General features: G+C 40.0%; 2 protein-coding genes and 1 non-coding gene across 9 annotated transcripts in view; 2 read left to right on the top strand and 1 right to left on the bottom strand.

Annotated features, from left to right (window-relative positions):
- Positions 1-7,018, bottom strand: part of NLN (neurolysin) — a 95,185-nt gene extending 88,167 nt beyond the window's left edge. For all 3 annotated transcript variants that reach the window (XM_081518237.1, XM_081518238.1, XM_081518239.1), the window contains exon 1: positions 6,823-7,018. In XM_081518237.1, the coding sequence (XP_081374363.1) occupies positions 6,823-6,863 (41 nt within the window). In that variant the 5' untranslated portion in view covers positions 6,864-7,018. The remainder of the gene's footprint in view (positions 1-6,822) is intronic.
- Positions 4,492-4,564, top strand: TRNAG-UCC (transfer RNA glycine (anticodon UCC)). The gene has a single exon. It is a non-coding gene; the product is annotated as a tRNA-Gly (tRNA).
- Positions 7,019-7,122: 104 nt separating the features above from the next.
- SGTB (small glutamine rich tetratricopeptide repeat co-chaperone beta) overlaps positions 7,123-18,752 on the top strand; it is a 44,849-nt gene continuing 33,219 nt past the window's right edge. For 2 of the 5 annotated variants that reach the window (XM_081518309.1, XM_081518307.1), the window contains exons 1-3: positions 7,123-7,315; positions 8,448-8,567; positions 15,760-15,863. In XM_081518309.1, coding sequence (XP_081374435.1) covers positions 8,468-8,567; positions 15,760-15,863 — 204 coding nt within the window. In that variant the 5' untranslated portion in view covers positions 7,123-7,315; positions 8,448-8,467. Of the gene's footprint in view, positions 7,316-8,447; positions 8,568-15,721; positions 15,864-18,752 lie in introns of all 5 variants that reach the window. The other 3 variants (XM_081518312.1, XM_081518310.1, XM_081518311.1) reach the window with 2 other exon arrangements.

Below are 18,752 nucleotides of genomic sequence, written 5' to 3'. Positions count from 1 at the left end.
TAATATTCCATCTCCGGCCCTGGTTCCTGATACAAGGCTCCTGAAGCCCTGGAGTCTTTTGTTCTCATGAGGGGACTCTGGGTGGGCTCCGGGATGAGGGCTGGTCACGAGAAAGACCAAGCCATGATTTAAAGCTTGGAATTTTCAGCCCCAGCCCCCATTCTCTTGAGAAGGGAGAAGGACTGCAAAATGGAGTTAGTGATTGATCATGCCTACCTGATGAAGATGCCATAAAACCCCTTCAGAGAGCTTCCACAAGTGAACACACCCACATTGGGAGGGGAACACACCCCAACTCCAAGGGGATGGAACGTCTCGTACTTGGGATCCTTGAAGACCTCGCTCTATGCGTATCCTTCTCTGGTTGCTCATCTGTATCCTGAAAATATCCTTTAATAAAGTGGTAAATGTGTTTCCCTGAATTCTGTGAACTGCTCTAGCGGATTAATAAAACCCAAGGAGAAGGTTGCAGGAACCTCAGATTTACAGCCCATGGGTCAGCAGCAGAGGTGACCACATGGACGTGCAGCTGCCTTCTGAGGAGGGTGGGAGCAGTCTTGTGGGACTGAGTCCTTGAGCTGTGGAATCTGACGCTATCTCCAGGTAGAAAGGGGCAGAACTGAGTTAAATTACGGGATACCTAGTTGGTGTAAGAGAGTTGTTTGTTGTGGTAAAATACCTCCACATACATCGCGACCAGAAGTGTTGGGAATGAACTGTTCTGTGTGAGTAGTAAAGGAGACTCTCAGCAGAAGGGAGAACTAGGTCTTCTAGTCCAGGTGAGGACAATTTCCCCCTCTTGCCTCATCCCCCACCCTCCTATCTGAAATGTATTCCATTCTAGTCACAATGGCCTCTTTACTTTTTCAAACATAGTATTTGAGGCACAGAATCACCTTCTCAGTGAGCCCTTTTCAGTCATCTCTGTAATTTTGGGGTGCCCTGTTTCTGGCTTTACTCTTGCTCTTTAAAAAAAAAAATTTTTTTTTAATTTATTCATTCATTGCTGCACACGGGCTTTCCCTAGTTGTGGCCAGCGAGGGCTAGACTTTGCTGCAGTGTGCAGGCTTCTCATTGCAGTGGCTTCTGGCTTCTCTTGTGGAGCACAGGCTCTAGGGCGTGGGCTCAGCAGTTGTGGCAGATGGGCTTAGTTGCTCCATGGCACGTGGGATCTTTCCGGACCAGGGATCGAACCCATGTCTTCTGCATTGGCAGGCAGACTCCCAACCACTGGACCACCAGGGAAGTCCCTACTCTTGTTCTTGGCACAATTCTCCATCTAACACACTCTATATTTTCCTTAGTAATCTCTTCTGCAAAGGTAAGCTCCATGAACACAAGGTATTTTGGCTGCTGTGTTCATTGCTGTATCCTTAGACTGGAATCCTATCTGGCACACATTAGATGCTCAGTAAATATTTGGTGAGTGAAGAAACCAGCCAATCAATTCCCAATTAAGAGATGAGGAAATAGACACAGAGAAGTTAAGCAACTTTGCCTGAGATCACAGAGCTAGTGAGTGGCAGAGCCAGCATACAAATTGAAGCAAACTGGCTCCAGATTACTATAGCCTGCGTAATCTAGTCTAGACTGCCTGGCCATAGGCATTCCTAATTCAGAGGCTTCTGGATGTATTGTACAATAAGTCCTCAGTAAACATCAATTTCCTTGGTTCTTCAGATTTTAATCTAGGCGCTTCTCCCTTTGGAAGTTCTGTGTGTTGTGTGTTAGTTGCTCAGTCATGTCTGACTCTCTGCAACCCCATGGATTGTAGCCTGGCAGCCTTCTCTGTCCATGAGATTCTCCAGGCAGGAATACTGGAGTGGGTTGCCATTTCCTTCTCCAGGGAAGTTCTGTGCTTTGTCTTAATCAAAGAGGTGACAGAACAAAAACAACAAAGATCAAAATAAATCTTCCAACTTTTAAAAATCCATTTTTATAAATAATCTCAGTCTCAGTTCAGTCGCTCAGTCGTGTCTGACTCTTTGCGACCCCATGAATTGCAGCACGCCAGGCCTCTCTGTCCATCACCAACTCCCGGATTCTACCCAAACCCATGTCCATCGAGTCAGTGATGCCATCCAACCATCTCATCCTCTGTCGTCCCCTTCTCCTCCCGCCCCCAATCCTACCCAGCGTTAGGGTCTTTTCCAATGAGCCAACCCTTCCCATGTCTAGCTTTTGATAATTGTTAACTACTAACCTTTCCTTTTATTAGTCAATTTTTCTTTTTCTAGCACCATTGCTCTAAAAATTTGGGGCATATATATACTGGATTTGGGGGGAGAACTTCAATTTTATTTAATTATTGTCAAATACATAAATATTGTTTAAGTTATGGATGGCTGTAATTTAATTTGTCTGACTTTATAAGATTTCCCATATGAATAAATTCTCACATCAGAAAGCAAATAACTTTTACAATAAGTTTCCAGTTATCAAATTGGTAAGGATAAAAAATACTAAAATGCTCAGTGTCGGGAAAGGTATAGGAAACTAACATTGCACATTCTTCTAATAAAAGCATACTTTGGTAGAAATATTTTGGAGGAGAATATGTAGCAAGCACCAAAAGCCTGAAGGATATACATACCATTTGATGTTCAAATTCCATCATTAAGAACTCTTGCTATGGAAATAATTAAGGACTTAAGAAAAATTTGATAGCTAGAATGTTGATCTAAGCACTGTTACTCATAGTATAAAGTTGGAAATAGTTGATATGTCCAAAAAGTAGGGTTTATTGGATTACCAAACCTCCCACAAATGAACTACATTACAGGTATTTGTATTATGAAATGATGTTTATATTACAGAAAGATTACATAATAAGTATTATATAATCTCATATTTGTAAAAGTATGTCTCTATACAAAAAATATTTTAGAAGCTATTAATGACTGGTTCTTCTGGATAGGTGAATTGTGTATATTCTCTTTTGCTTATCAATAGATGGTTAGGTTAGATAGCATCACTGACTCAATGGACCTGAATTTGAGCAAACTCCAGGAGATGGTGAAGGACAGGGGAGCCTGGTGCGCTACAGTTCATGGGGTCACAAAGAGTCAGATATGACTTAGTGACTGAACAACAACTACTACAGGGAATATGTATTGCTACCATAATTTTACAAATCAAGGTTCTTTGTTTAATGGAAAGATGAAATTAGCGCTATCATAGCTATAACTTAGACTAAGCACTGTTGAATCATTTCTCTCATTTCTCTGACCATCCCAACCATCCCTTACCTTATAATATACATCAGATTTTGCTTAGCTCACATGCTGTGTCTGCAATCTGGCCTCCATGAGGGGAAATTCTCCTGGTTTAATTGCAATGACAACAAGAGCTGAAAGAAATCTCAGACATCATTTAAACTACTCCTTTTCATTTTACAAAATAAGAAATTCAAAGCGAAATCTGAGAAATTAGGTGATTTAATTAAGGTCACAAGGTTAGATGAACAGCAACTACAATTCAGTCTTCAGATTCCCAGTCTACTTATTCCCAAGAAATTGGCTAAATACCCCAGTCAATAATCCTAGCTGCCATGCTGGCTTTGGGAAGGGGGTCGATAGTAACTCTGCCTTCAGGAAAACCCAAGAGAAATCATAAGCCAGTTACCTAGTTACTCATGTAACACTAAAATGAATTCCCAAGTGTCAGAGGGAACAGGAAAATGATTAGGAGTACACAGAGGGCCTTCCATGTGGTCAAGTACTGACTCTTTAAGGAAGATACAGATTTTGAAACAGAGATTCTGTTATTAGTCACTCTTAAGAGCCTGGGGTTGATGACTACGGGACCGTTATAGAGTACACTGATTAACTGCAATATATGCCCTTGAGTAACAAAAACGTTGATATATTCATGGTAGATTGCTAGCTCCTAAAAAAGTAACAACTGTATGGCTTTTTATGTTTATTTCCTTCCATGCATAAACAAAGAATCTGTATAACATGTATCAGTGGTTCTCAAAACATGGTCTGCATTCCTGAATGAGCATATGGGCAGTAGTTCTTGAGACCATTTTAAAGAGTACATGAGGTTGAAAGAATTTCATAAAAATACTAAGACATTATCTACGTTTTTCACTTGGTTGACATCTGCACTGATGGTGAAAAGCAATGGCAGATAAAACTCTAGGCACCTTAGAACATTAGAAAGATATGTGTAACACAGTGAGCCACAGTTTTCCAAATGATAAGTGACTGATATTACAAAATCATGCATAGGTTAAAGATTCATTCAAAGTGTAAGACAGACACATGGATTTTAACATAACAGTAAGAAAAGTACATTGATAGTTTCATATTTCACATTGCAACCATCCTTCAAAAACTACCACTTGTCAAACTCTGATGTGATATCAAAGAATATCCATGATTATCTAAAAAAGTCTGTTAAAATACTTCTCTTTTTACAGCTACACATGATGGGTGGGATTTTCTCAATTTTCTTAAACCAAAAAAACCAGTACAACAGGGGACTTCCCTGGTGGTCCAGTGGTTAGGACTCTGTGCTTCCAATGCAGGGGACGCGGGTTCAATCCCAGGTCAGGGAACTAAGATCCCACGTGCTGCATGTTGTGGCCAAAAAAAAAAAAAACAACCCAGTACAACAAAAAAAATGTGGAAGGAAGCAGATGTAAGAATCCAGCTATCTTCTATTAAGTCATACATTTGTTTTTCAAAAGTACAAAACAGTGCCACTCCTAGGATGGTTCTTATTAAAAAAAAAAGCAAAATAAAAAATAAGTGTTGATGAAGATGCAAAAAAACTGGAACTCCTATGCTTTGCCAAAGGAGTGAGGCAAATGGTATAGCTGCTATGGAAAAGAGTATGCTGGTTCCTCAAAAATTAAACATAAAATTACCATATGACTTAGCAATCCCCCTTCTAGGCACATATCCTAGAGAACTGAAAGTAGACACTGAAACAGATACGTCCACATCAATGATCACAGCAATTTAAAATAGCCAAAAAGTACAAACAACCCAATCAATGTCCATGGATGGATAGCTGGACAAATAAAATGTGGTATATCTGTACTACAGAATAATATTCAGTCTTAAAAAGGAAGGATATTCTGACACATGCTACAACATGGATGAAGTTTAAAGACACATTGCTGAGTGAAATAAGCCAGTCACTGAAGAACAGATATTCTAAGATTCCACTAGTATGAAGAACCTAAAATAGTCACATTCAAAGAGAGACAGAATAGTGATTACCAGAGACTGGAAGAGGGGATAATGAAAAGTTATTGTTTAATCCCCATGCAGAGTTTCAGTTTGGAATAATAAAAAAGTTCTGGAGATGAATAGTGGCGATGGTTACATAACAATGTGAATGCACTTAATGCCACTGAATTATGCACTTAAAAATGATTAAAATGGTAAATTTTATCTATATTTTGCCACACATACACACACACACACAAACCCAAAGGGGAAAAAATCCATAATGTCACCCTTCTCAGTGATTTTTTTGGGAAACATTTTGGAAAATGGTTATTTTTCATTAAAAATCTTAGGCATGTAACAAATGTATTACTGCTTAAAAAAAACCCTAATAAATACTTTTAAATCTCCCTGGTTTCATTTCTAATACAGTAAATATGGAAAGATATAACCCATATAAACAGAAGTTCTTAGGTCCTCAGTAATTTTTGAGTGGTAAAGAGATCCTGAGACTAAAAAGTTTGAGAACTACTGTCTTATATGAAATTTATTCTTTCTTCTTACATCTGTGTTACATTTCTTCTTTTGCTGGTATAGCTTCATTTGACAGCTCTACCACCTACAGCCTGAAGACTAAAATATGTCTTGAAATATGGCCAAAATCATCACATGAACTCTTTATGATTATTTTACGGTTCCCAATGCACCAAAACTATAAAGACTGAGCAGCACGAATCTGCACACAGATGAGTGGCAACGTACAACAGAAAACTCTTAAAAAGCTTACAAGCTGATTTCTATGTTCTAAAGTGGTTTTATAAGGATCTAGCGAGAAACACACATTTCCCTTTTTCTTTCCTTTTTTGGTTCTTCATTCGGATTTTCAGTTGAAAGCTAGATTTGGGAATGCAGGTGATAGTCGCATTGTTTCTGAAAACCACTCCATCCGTCGCAGCGGGGAAAAGAATTTCATTCTCTCACTCACCATCTTGCTACTGGTCTATTGCAGAGGGGTGTGGTTAGGCGCTAAGTAATCTCTCCGAAACAGCGCTGAAGCTGCCCCAAACCGTGTCCAAGCAATCTTTTCCTCCATTTTGGGACATGTCAATTTGCCCCGGCAAGAAGCAGAATGTTTTATACGGAAGAAGTAAATGAAAAGGAAATTAGAAAGCATGGACAGAAATAAGCAGCAAAATCATAGCGACTCCATTCTGCGTGGATGTTAAACAATCTGTGTGCCAACGATGCGCATGAGGAGTAAATGAGAATTGTTATGAGTCAACAGCTGCCCTCAGTTTTACCGACAGGTCTTTCGTCTGGGGGCGAAAGTCCAACGATTTTATCCCCATCATCTTTCTGCACTCCTTCGGGCCGGGCCTGTGACCAGTCTGACTGCTTGCAGTCGAGGCAGCCCCAAACAAAGGGAATGGATGCCCTCCCGAGGGAGCAGAGGAAGGAAAGGTGGCCTCACGTTCCCGCGCCAGGTGTCCCTTGGGGTAGACCAAGAGGGCGGTGGGGAGGGAAGATTCCAAGAGCGTCGTAGGGGTGCTGTTGGGAAAGGCTGGGCCCGGGGCGCCTGGCGCTGATCAGACAGAAGACCCCCGCCCACGGTCAAGGTTAACCCGCGCACGGGAGGTACCTGTGGAGGCCTCGCACAGCCAAAAGGCACGGGACGATCATGGGAGAGCCGGGAGGCGACGGTGGCTGCGGGCGCGACGTCCTCCGGTCTGGGGGTGGGGATGAGGGCGGCGGGGCGCTGGGAAGCGGTGCGGTGGCCTAGCGCAGGAGGCAACCGTGGCGGCGGCTGCCAGCCGGGCCTGAACCCTCCCACGTGCGGCAGCCCCACGCTGGCGCCCACTTCAGCCCCGCCCCGGGCCCGCCCCGGCCCCGCCCCGGCCCCGCCCCATGCGTCTCGCACCGCCCCGGGGGCGGTTCTGGTGAGACAGCGGCCCGGAGCCAAGCGCAGCGAGGGGTGGGCTGAGGGGCGGCGGCGGTCTGGGAGCCGGGGAAGTTTGGGCCACCACTGGCGGTGCTGCGCTTCCGAGCCAGGCTCAAGCCCGGAGAACCAGGAGGCAGGCGGACACACACGGACGCCCTCGGGCCGCTGCCACCGTTTCGCATCCTCTTCCCTGGTAAGGGGCTTCTGTCTGGGAAGGGTGCGTCTCCCGCCGCCCCGGTCCGGGCCTGCACGGCTCACCCGCAGCAAACGCTGTTGAGGCTAAGGCGAGGCCCGGGTAATGAAGGGAGGGAGAAGGAGGTCGATGTGCTCCGGGGAGAGGAATGGGGAGAAGCCTGGAGGAGGTTGGACTTCTTCATCTTGCCTCGCTTCCCCTCTCCCCATCCCCATTCTTTTTACACCCTTCTGCCCTGGGTCCTTATTTAGGACTTGCAACCCCGTGGCCTATAGGTTGGGCTCTCTTTTAAAATAAGCACTCGAGTAATAAACGTCCTCGCGGTGGGCACCACACCCTGGCTTTGAATTAGGGAACCTCGGGAGCAGATGGATGTTGCGATTTAGTGGAAATAAGCCATTAATGCCGGCTGGCCCTGCGCCACTGTTTGGATGCGATAGTATTCCATGTGAATGAACATGACCCAGAGCTTCCAGTCTGTCCACGAGAGCACAGCTACTGCAGAGATCATCGGTCGGCGTGTAGTATGCACCGACTTGGGCAGTGATTATCTGACATGTCTGTTGATTGAATAGAAATGGCATTTTTATTAAAAATGACCCTCAATGGTTGAACAACCTTTCACTAATAAATTTCCTCATCCCGTAACTGTCTCCACCTACAAAAGTAGGTGGACTGTAAATTATGCATACATTTGAAAAAAATCTCATGAAATAAAGGAAGATGCCCTGCGTGGATCATCTTCTGAGTCAGCAATATGAAATCTCCCTGAAAATAGTACTAAAGCCTTTTGGGGATTTCTGTATCTGTACCCCTATCCTTATCTGGATCCCTACCATGTAAACTGTTAAGCTGTTCAGTGAAAATCTAAGCTTATGTTGTACATGTTGTGAGAAAAAATTTACTTTTGCAAGTTTTAACATAACCTAATATTCCTAGGTGTAAATGAAAATGTCGTGCATTACCATATCAATATTTTGTGCTCTCTTGACTCTTTAAAAGAAAGGAGTGAAAGTAATTACAGCCTTTTGTTTTTGCTTTTTACCTTTAATTTATGACCTTTGTGATTTATAATCTTCTTCACTGCTTCTTTAAAACTACTCAGTTCAGTGTTTTCCTTTTTCTTATCAAGGAAAAGCTTGAGCTTTAAACATGTCATCCATCAAGCATCTAGTTTATGCAGTTATTCGTTTCTTACGGGAACAAAGTCAGATGGATGCTTATACCTCAGATGAGCAAGAAAGTTTGGAAGGTAGGCACCTGTTCTCTGTGTTCATTTGTGCTATGATTATAAAGACTAAAATATCTATAAGTCTGACTTTATGATCTGTTGTGTCAAAATCAGAATATCTTGTTGATTTTTCAAGAAGAGAGACCTTATGGTAAGGCTGTAATGTTTTCATCCTCTGAGGCTTTTTTTTTTTTTTTTCAGTTAGCAACAAGATATAAGAGGACTTTTGTTTATTTATTGAACAACTATTATGTGTCAGAACTATGCTATTCATATTATAGGGAAATTTTTCTCCATGGTAACTATTAAGTTAGTTATTATCCCCATTCAACAGAGAAGTAAGTGAAACCTGATAGATTAAGTAATCTAACACAGCTAATATGTGACAAAGCTGAGATTTAAATCCTGGTTCTTACTCTGAAGATCCTCTCTTTTAATAGAAAAGCATCCAGTTTAGAATCAATATCTGAAAACACCTTAGTCATTATTAAAGCACTATGCAAAAGTCTAATAACTATTAATCTCTGACAACTTCCTACTGGGGGACTTGAAATAAGAGGATATCACCCTTGTTTTATGTTAGCTTTAAATATTAGATTTGGTAATCTGTAAAGTTGAGCAGGACTTGGATGATAGCATCACATGTTTCCTTGACACCATCTTTTCTGCTTCATGTTTATGCATTAGAAAATTTAAATTCAATATAACTGTAAGAAGATAGCATTCTGCAGCTGGGCTCCTGAAGGTTCAGTGAGCCAGCTTCCTTGTGGCCTAAAGACTTAATTATTTCAATAAGATAGTGCATTGGGGAGAATTTAATACATAACAGTACAATTTGAATTTTCCATCTTGCAGCTGTTTCTCCTGTAAAGGGGGGCACATCTATTAATTTCAACAAGTACTTCCCCTGTGAATATGCTTTAGGAAGTGGGGATGAAAATTGAGCATTTGCCCTAAATCTGCTTGCAGTCTGGTGCGATAATCTCTCCAGGTGGCAGTGAGAGGAGCTTGTGACTTGCAGTTGGAGATTGCAGTCAGTCCATTAAGGTCTCTTTGTCCTCCTTGGTTGTCAGACCATGTGAAGATAAAGGCGACTGGTTATCTAAGGAAAATGTTGTTTATAGTTACTCTGGAGCAAACAGATAATGGAGTCATTTAATTAAAGATCTTTGTTTTCTAATCAAAGGCAGTATAATACTTTTAAGGGCCTGAAAGAAAATGAGAGTTTTTTAAAAACCAAGATGTTGTGTCCTATTTTGAGGATAGTATTCAGCCAAAAATATGTGCCTTCAGCTGTTTGTTATATATAGCAGTCAGAAATGGCGCCAGTTGTTTTTGACCGACCCCTATTTTTGACTCAGTGAGTCTAATTTAATTGAACATAAAATCATGTGGTAATGTCTGCCCACCATCTAGACATTTAAAAAAGCTCTCAGAGAGGAGCCTGAGTTCTCATACTAGCTTTACCACTACAGGGAAGCTAGTGTATTATCGTTAGCTTTGAACCTTGTCATCTGATTATGTCACCCACTCCTCTTAATTGTCATCTCCTGACATCTGCTTCATGTTTTGACTATCGTGGCTCCTTGCTCACTGTCTCTCTAACACTATCCTGTCTTAATTCTTGATGGTTGTAATACATTCATTCATAATGCTTCCAGTTCTCTCCCTCTAAGTTCCTTGACCTTCTCTACTCCAGTGATCTCACCACTCACTTGCTTAGTCATAACCTAGAATGGTGGTTCTCAGTTTGGGGTGATTTTATAGTATCTAGAGATATTTTGATTGTTATGACAGGAGTGGGGCTGGTACTACTGACGTCTAGTTGGTAGAGGCCACAAGTAAAGATACTACAGATGCTAAAGATGGACCCCAACAATAAAGAGTTGTATAGTCCAAAATATCAGTTGCCGAGGTTGAGAAACTCTTCCCTAGACCTTGTTATTGTTATTCTCCATAATCTCTGTCTTAAACATTTCACTTCTGCTGCCTATTTTTCCAACTCACTCCCTATAGAATTCATACTCCATCAGTTCTTTGGCCCTACCAATACCTCCAAGCTGTTGATCCCTTACCTTTCCACACCCCTCTTCTTTCCTTTTGCTTTCTTTTTTTATTGGAATATAATTGCTTTACAATGTTGTAAACGTTAGTTTCTGCTGTGCAGCAGTGTGAATCAGCCATGTGTATATATATATATCCACTCTCTCTTGAACCTCTCTCCAACCCGCCCCCATCCCGCCCATCTAGGTCCTCACAGAGCACTGAGCTGAGCTTCCTGTGCTATGTAGGTTTTCACTAGCTATTTATTTTACACATGGTAGTGTGTATATATCACTGCTACTCTCTCAGTTGGTTCCACCTTCTCCTTCCCCACCCCAGGTCACAAGTCCATTCTCTACATCTGTGTCTCTATTCCTGCCCTGCAAATAGGTTCATCAGTAACATTTTTCTAGATTTCATATATATGTGTTAATACACAATATTTGTTTTTCTCTTTCTGACTTACTTCACTCCCCCAGCTTAAAGTCCGTGGTTGATCGTTATAATCATGCTGGTGTACATGGCTCCCTGTCTTGCAAAACCCTACCTTGTTTGAATCTGACCCCCCACCTACTCCCTGCCCATATCTCAGTGACTGTGTATAGATGGAATGACTCACAACCTTACTGACTAGTCCTACTTTGAGTTCATGACCACAAGCCTCAAGTGAACCTTTAATGCTGCCCTCTGTTCCAAGTTCATTTACATTTGTGTTCTCCTAGCTGATCACTTTAACACTTTTTCATGCCTTCTCAAAACCCCAAATCTTCTCCCTTGTACTCATTTTTTGTTGATACCCTTGCTTCTTACTCCATCAAGAAACTGAAATAATAAGAAAATTCCGTAGACTCCCTCTGCTCCATCTACCTGCCACCAGCATCTGTACACACATATTCTGTCTGCCTATTACCATATACTATGGACTAAATATTTGTGTCCTCCCAAAATTCATATGTTGAGAGCTAATGCCCAGTGTGATGGTATCAGGAAGTCGGGTCCTGGTGACTGGGATTAGCGCTGCCAAAGAGTTCCCTCACTCCTTCTGTCATGTAAGGACAAAGTAAGAAGGTGCTGTCTGTGAACCAGAAAGCAGGTCCTCACCAGACATTGAATCTCCTGGTATCTTGATCGTGAACTTCCCAGTCTCCGGAACTGTCAGCCACCCAGTCTGTGGTATTCTGTCATAGAAGCCCAGGACACCATAGATGAACTATCTATTGTCCTTTCTAAATGAAACCCCTCTACCCACAGACTAGATCTCATCCTGTCTCCCCTACTCCAGGCTCTCATTGTAGTTAGTTTACCCTCCTTGACTTACATGAGCAAATTTGCAATCTCTTCTAGATCATTTCCATCAGAATATAAACTTTCTTCCTTCTTAAAAAATCAAAACCAGTAACTAATTACTCTTGCCATACTACTACCCACCCCTTCCCCCACTGAACTACTGCCTACTTTTTTTGTCTACCTTTTGCTGGAAAATTTTCTGAAAGAATTGCCTATTCTTGCTTTCTGCAATTCCTCTCCTCTTCTTCCTTAAACTCACCTCGGATAGGCCTTTGCCTCCATCTCTCCGCTCATACTGTTCTCATCAAGGTCATCAGAGATTTCTGTGGTTATGTAGTTCAAATGGTCAGTTTTCAGTCTTCATTGCACTTATTAGCAGTCTCTGATAAAATTGATGATGGCTCCCTCATTCCCTCTCCCCCCCTTATGCTTTATTCACGTGGCTTCCAGGATACCTCATACTCTTCTTGGTTTTCTTCTGATCTCATTGTTTGCTCTTTCTCTGTCTCCTTTGCTGATTCCTCTTCTTTTCCCTGACCTGGAATATACTAGGAATATACTGGTAGCTCAGCTGGTAAAGAATCTGCCTGCAAGGCAGGAGACCCTGGTTTGATCCTGGGTTGGGAAGATCCCCTGGAGAGGGAATAGGCTACCCATTCTTGGGCTTCCCTGGTGGCTCAGCTGGTAAAGAATCTGCCTGCAATGCGGGAGACCTGATTTGATCCCTGGATATATCCAGGGTCCAGTGCTTGATCTCCTTCTCTTCATTATCTGCACTCACTTTGCTGGTGTTATAGTTCAGCCTCTTGGCTTTAACTATCCTTTTTTTATATGTTGATATCTGTCAAAGGTATACCCTCAGCCCAGACCTTTCTTCTGAACTCCAGGCTTCTACATCCAACTGCCTACTAGCTATCTTCATTTTTATGTCTAACAAGCATCTCAAGTTGAATATTTCCAAAACTGAACTCCTGATCCTCCCACCCAAAATCTGTTCTATTTCACAACTTCCCTAACTTAGTTCCCTAACTCCATCTTTTCAGTTGCTTAGGCTAAAAGTTTTCTTATCATTGTGAACTCTTCTCTTTATCTTAGACTCTGCATCTAATTATTCAATAAATCCTGTTTGCCGTCCCTTCCAAATATATCTTGACATTTTCCCACCTCCACCAATATTACCTATGGATAGAACTAAGTATTTATTTACAGTGATGGCCTCTAACTAGTCTCTCTGCTTCTCTATTTGCTGCTTCATTGACTCTTAATGCAGCCACCAGTGATCCTTTAAAACAGACTATGTCAGATCTATGTCAGTTCATAGACTCCTTCTCTTTCTCACTTGGCTTTAGTCAAATTAGCTTTCTCACTCTGAATGCACCAAATCCTCTTTCCTAAGGACTTTTGCAGGGACTTCTCTGGCAGTCCAGTGGTTAAGACTTTACCTTCCAATGCAGGGGATGCGGGTTGGTCCCTGGTTTGGAAGCTGGGATCCCACATACCTTGGGGCCAAAAAACCAAAACATAAAACAGGAGCTATGTTGTAACTAATTCAACAAATACTTTAAAATGGTCCATATCAAAGTAAATAAATAAAGACTTTTGTTACATCTGTTTGCTCTGCCTGGCATGTTCTTCCCCCAGATAACGGTAATATCCCCATCTCCAGGTCCTCTTTTCTGAATGAGGCCTTCCCTGAGCACTCCATTAAACCTGGAGCCTGCTTCCCTCCCCTGCCTTCTGCATTCCCATCCTTTTCACCCTGTTCTACTTTTTATCATTTTTTGTTTACAGTCTTCTTCTCCATCTCCCAGTAGAATGACAGCCCCGAGAGTTCAGGAGTTTTTTTCTGTTCACCAATATATAAAAAGGGCCTTAAAAAGGGTCTGACACATGGTAGGTGCTCAATAAATATTTGCTGAATTGAACTGATGAATTAAGTCCAGTGATCCTGGGCATCCTAGTTAGTCTGTATCTTAATTTCTAATAGGTGGAGTTCTTTTCCCCCTTCATCTAATAGATGTGTCAAAAGAATCAGAATTGGTGATGGCAGGTGTTTGGCATATGGAAGCTTTAGTATAAGGTGCTTTAGAGATGGGATGTGGTATCATTGAATAGACTTCTTTGCTTGTCCTTATCATCATCAGTATCAGACTCTTACTGTTTGGTGTAAAAGTGGAGCAAACTTGTATATAGAATTTCTCTAGATTTTTATGATTTATTTCTGAAAGGAGGACCATATGTAATAATCCCTGTTTCATAAATGAGAATCTTGAGGTAAAAGTGAGGTAAATTGTTGTACTCAGGTTATTAGATTTTTGTTTTCTAGATTAATAATGATAATGAGAGTCCTGAGTTCCAAGGCTGTGGTGGCTTTTTTTTTTTTTTTTTTTACTAAACTGTATGTCTCTCTAAATATGTGTTAGTGTTGAACACTAAACATTTTGGCAGCAAATTTACTTATTGAAACAACTGTGCATACTTTAATGTGGAATCTAAAACAGTCAAATGCATAAAAACAGAGAGAACGGTGGTGGTTGCCAGTGCTGGGGTAAGAGGAAATGGGGAAGTAATGGTCAAAGGGTACAACATTTCAGCTATACTAAATAAATAAGTTCTGGAGATCTATTCAGCATAGGGCCTATAGCTAACTGGATTGTACTTAAAATTTGGTAAGAGGGTCAGCCATAAAAAGGAACAGATTTGAGTCAGTTCTAGTGAGATGGATGAACCCTGTTGTACAGAGTCAGGTAAGTCAGAAAGAGGAAAACAAATGTTGTATATATATATGGAACCTAGAAAAATGGTACTGATGAATCTATTTGCAGGGCGGGAATAAAGACACAGACATGAACAGGCTTGTGGACACAGCAGAGGAAGGAGAGGGTGGAACGAATTGAGAGAGTAGCATTGAAACATGTATATTACCATATGTAAAATAGACAGCTAGTGGAAAGCTGCTGTATGACACAGGGAGCTCAACCTGGTGCTCTGTGACAACATAGCGGGGTGGGATGGGGTCGGGGGTGGGAGGGAGGTTCAGGAGGGAGGGGACATGTGAATACTTGCCTGACTCATGTTGCTGTATGGCAGAAACCAACACAATATTGTAAACCAATTATCCTCTAATTAGAAATAAATTTTAAAAATTTGATAAGAGGGTAGATCTTATGTTAAGTGTTCTTAACACACACACACACCTGTAAAGGGGAGAGGCTCATTAAAATGTGCACTTCTTACATGTCAATCATGCTTCAGTAGAGTGGTTTAAAAACAAACAATGTGTTTGTTTGCCTCCTTCTAGTAAGGGTAAGCTTCATCATGTAGATTGTGATTTTTGTGCTAACTGTTGTATCTCTGCCACCTTATAAGAGCACCTTGCACATAGTAGGTGCTTGGTAAATTTGCATACCTGAATGAATTTTTAAAATCCAAACTATCTTCACCTAAGTAAGTACATCAGGATAATATTTAGTGGTTCCTACATGCCAGAGACTATTTCTGTTACTATTTTTAATCAGATTGAGAATTCTATTTTTCACATTAAAAAAAGATAGTTTTTTAAAGTTTTATTCAAGATATTGGTAGTGGGGAATATGTTGTTAATGACTTGCTTTAAAAAGAATATGATGTAATACACATATTGAGAAATTATATTCTAGGTAACATTTTTCTTAAAGTGAAGAAAAAGAAGCCAAGTTGTCTTCCCTCAGTAGCTGGTCTATAAACAGAAATCTCTATGCAGCTGAACAATTTAGTTTTCCTTATGTTCTGTGATCAAAATGCTGAATTACCACAGATTGCAGAGTGCAGATTTCTACAGAAAAAAAAATTATTTCTTTTTTTAGATTGCTAATTTTTTTTCACTATTAAAATTTATTTCAAGTTGCAATTCAGTGCTTGGAGACAGTTTTTAAAATCAGTGCAGAAGATACACATCTAGCAGTTTCACAGCCTTTGACAGAAATGTTCACAAATTCCTTCTGTAAGGTAAGCTCTCATCCTTTTCTCATTAGTGTGAGATTATCTAAGTGTGACTACAATATTATGTTGGATTGTTAATATTTGAGGGGCCAGGCTTAGGTAACTAACTTCTTCCTGGGTATAAGATAGTTGGTCCACATGGATATGATTTGGGACCTAAAGATGTAACTTTTAATGTGCGTTAGATTTTCATATTAGTAACTCTACTCATCCTCTCACCTTCTTTTATAGTTAATGATATATCTTAGTTGACTTCTTAAGTCTTTTGTAGTATCTGGGTGTTTTTAAATTTCTGACATCTGAATTAATGTTCCCTTAAAACGTGAAATACAAATTAAAAATAAAAATCTTAATGTTTAGGAAGAAACTATATAAAAAAGGCATCATCATTTTGAGACAGATTTTTTTCAAATTTGGCCATTAATGGGGCTCTTTAAACAGGGAAAGTTTCTGCGGTCAGTGTGCAAAATCAAGACTGAAATCCAAGGATGCTGATCCCTGCTCCCTGGGACTGTTTACATGGTCTCTGGTTTCTGACCTTTTCAGGAAAAATGGATGATAAGATTGAAAAATCTTAAGGTTGGTGAGTTTAGGGCCCCAGCAGGACCTCCCATGTGGTTTTTCATTACATTTTGGTGCCACGTGACTCTCTTTTAGTATTCTCACTGTGTATTCAAGCTTCAGTACAGATTGAGGAACTCAGGCGAGGAGCTGAACCATGCAGGGTATCTTCAGCCTGGCAGGGACATTGCTGAGAATACCACACAAACTGTTTCTAGAATTCATCAGGAAGAGGTCCTTCGAGTTGCATTGAAAACGGTGATTAGGCAGTGAGCTGCTCCCTTCTTTTATACTTGGAAAAAGGATAATACAGTTATACATTAATTCATCAAATAGATGAATTCCAGTTATCTGAGAATATGTAAGGAGATAGTGGCATGTCTCCGTGGTGCTTTTCTTCTCTTTGGTTTCTGTGGTTCTTTCACCGTCTGGCTTATGGCCTCCTCTGGGAGCCCTATTTCAGAGGCTGGATGTGAGAGCGGCAGGGGCTGACCTTTACTCCAACATGCAGGAGAGGCTTGCGCTTGAGACAGCGCTTGGATTTGCTCACTCTTGTTGCTCCTGTCATCACTGACTAGTACTGAAGAGATCAAAACTTTTTTTCTTCCCAGGAAACTCAGATTGATTTTACACTCTGTTTGAATAGAGCTCCTTTTTTTTTTTTACTATTTCTGATTGGATTTACTTGTAAAAATTTGTTGCTTACTATTTTAAACATATAGTTTCTTAAAACTGGCTCCATAGTATATCTCCATGGGGTTATTTGTGGTATCAGTCCTTTCACAGTCCTATTAGCAGGTGTGACTTCATTGTGTAGGTGTCTGTTAGCAGAGTATGGCAGAGAAAGTCTAGAACTTGTTTGAAGCAGCAGCAAGACTGCTATAATTAGAGAAATCACTGCTATTCCAATTGTACTTGGTTGTTATGTTGGACAATTTATTTTGGGGATACTGCTTTCCTCCCCAATTAAGTTTATATACTAAATGGATTCTTTCCTTCTATATAAAGTAGATAACACTTGTCCTCACATTGTGGACTGCTCAAATGTTTTCATGAGTATGAGAATTAGTTTTCAAAGTTGTGAAACTGTGGCAATTTCATTAAAATCATTCAGAAGAACTTAGAAGACAGAATGGACTAAACCCAGTTTTCATAACGCCATTTTTTGACTCCCCAAAGTCACTTTTTCACACATAAACTGTCTAGGCTTGTTAGGAGATCTGAAATAGAAGGAACTCTAAAAGCAAGTACTGCAGCGCAGCAATGCATCTTTGAACCACACTTACATCATGAGTAGCTGAAACAGTCAATTTTAAGTAGTGATCTCTACTTATTAATGTTCCTATTTGATTCTGTACTTTTTTATTCTAATACTTTGCTTAGAAAACTGATTGATAAAGATTTAAAAAAATAAGCACAACTTACATACCTTATAGTGATTTTGTACCAGTGAAGATTTGTGAATAATTAACAAAGTGCATTTCCAGTGTTAGAGCTATCAAGTTTATTGGCATTTTAGTCAAAACAAAGGTAATTGTGAATATATTTTAAATATGATACACAGATATATTGACTCTAAATTATGACTTTTTGAAAAATATAAACATTTATGAACTTCAGAGTCAAGTTTAAAAACAACACAATTTAAAAAGAATCTTTCAAAAATAGAAAAATACATCATGTTCCTATTACCACTCAAGACATTTATAAATTTTTATTTAGTTTTCATAAGCACTTTGGTTTGAACTTTATTATTGCAAAAGAGATTTGAGGATGATAGTAGGTGCTAAAAGCAGGAATCTTATATTGTTTTTTATCTTATGAGGAATTTATGACCATTGTTTTAAAAAGTTTAAACAATATGGAATTATATAAAGAAGAGACTGAAAACCTTACTTCCAAATATTCCTACTGTTAACTTCTTGTGTGTACCTTACCATTCTTTAATTTTCAGCCAGCATGTGTATGAATATTTGTGTATATATTTAAATAACAGGATCATATTATAAATGCTTTTTTGGTACCTGTGAATTTGACTTAGTAGGTTTTCTCTTAGAATATTAGCACTATATTTCTGAATTTTCACTAAACAATCCCTTGAACATATTTTTAATTACTATTCTTTGTATATTGATTCCATTCTTTATTCATGAAGTAGGATTTCTAGATATTGTGAAAGCAAGCAAAAAAGTTGATTCATAGTTGTTCACTTTTTTCTAGAAAAATTCCACATATTCATTTTTCTAATAAATGTATGTGAGGGGACTTTTTCCCTATTTCTTGTTAATACTGTTATTTAGATGGTAGATTTCATGACATGAAATTATAGATGAT

The sequence above is a fragment of the Giraffa tippelskirchi genome, chromosome 8 (genome assembly GCF_054371585.1).
Source record: "Giraffa tippelskirchi isolate mGirTip1 chromosome 8, T2T-mGirTip1v1.2.pri, whole genome shotgun sequence".
NCBI lineage: Eukaryota > Metazoa > Chordata > Mammalia > Artiodactyla > Giraffidae > Giraffa > Giraffa tippelskirchi.
This window is presented reverse-complemented; position numbering and strand designations above follow the sequence as displayed.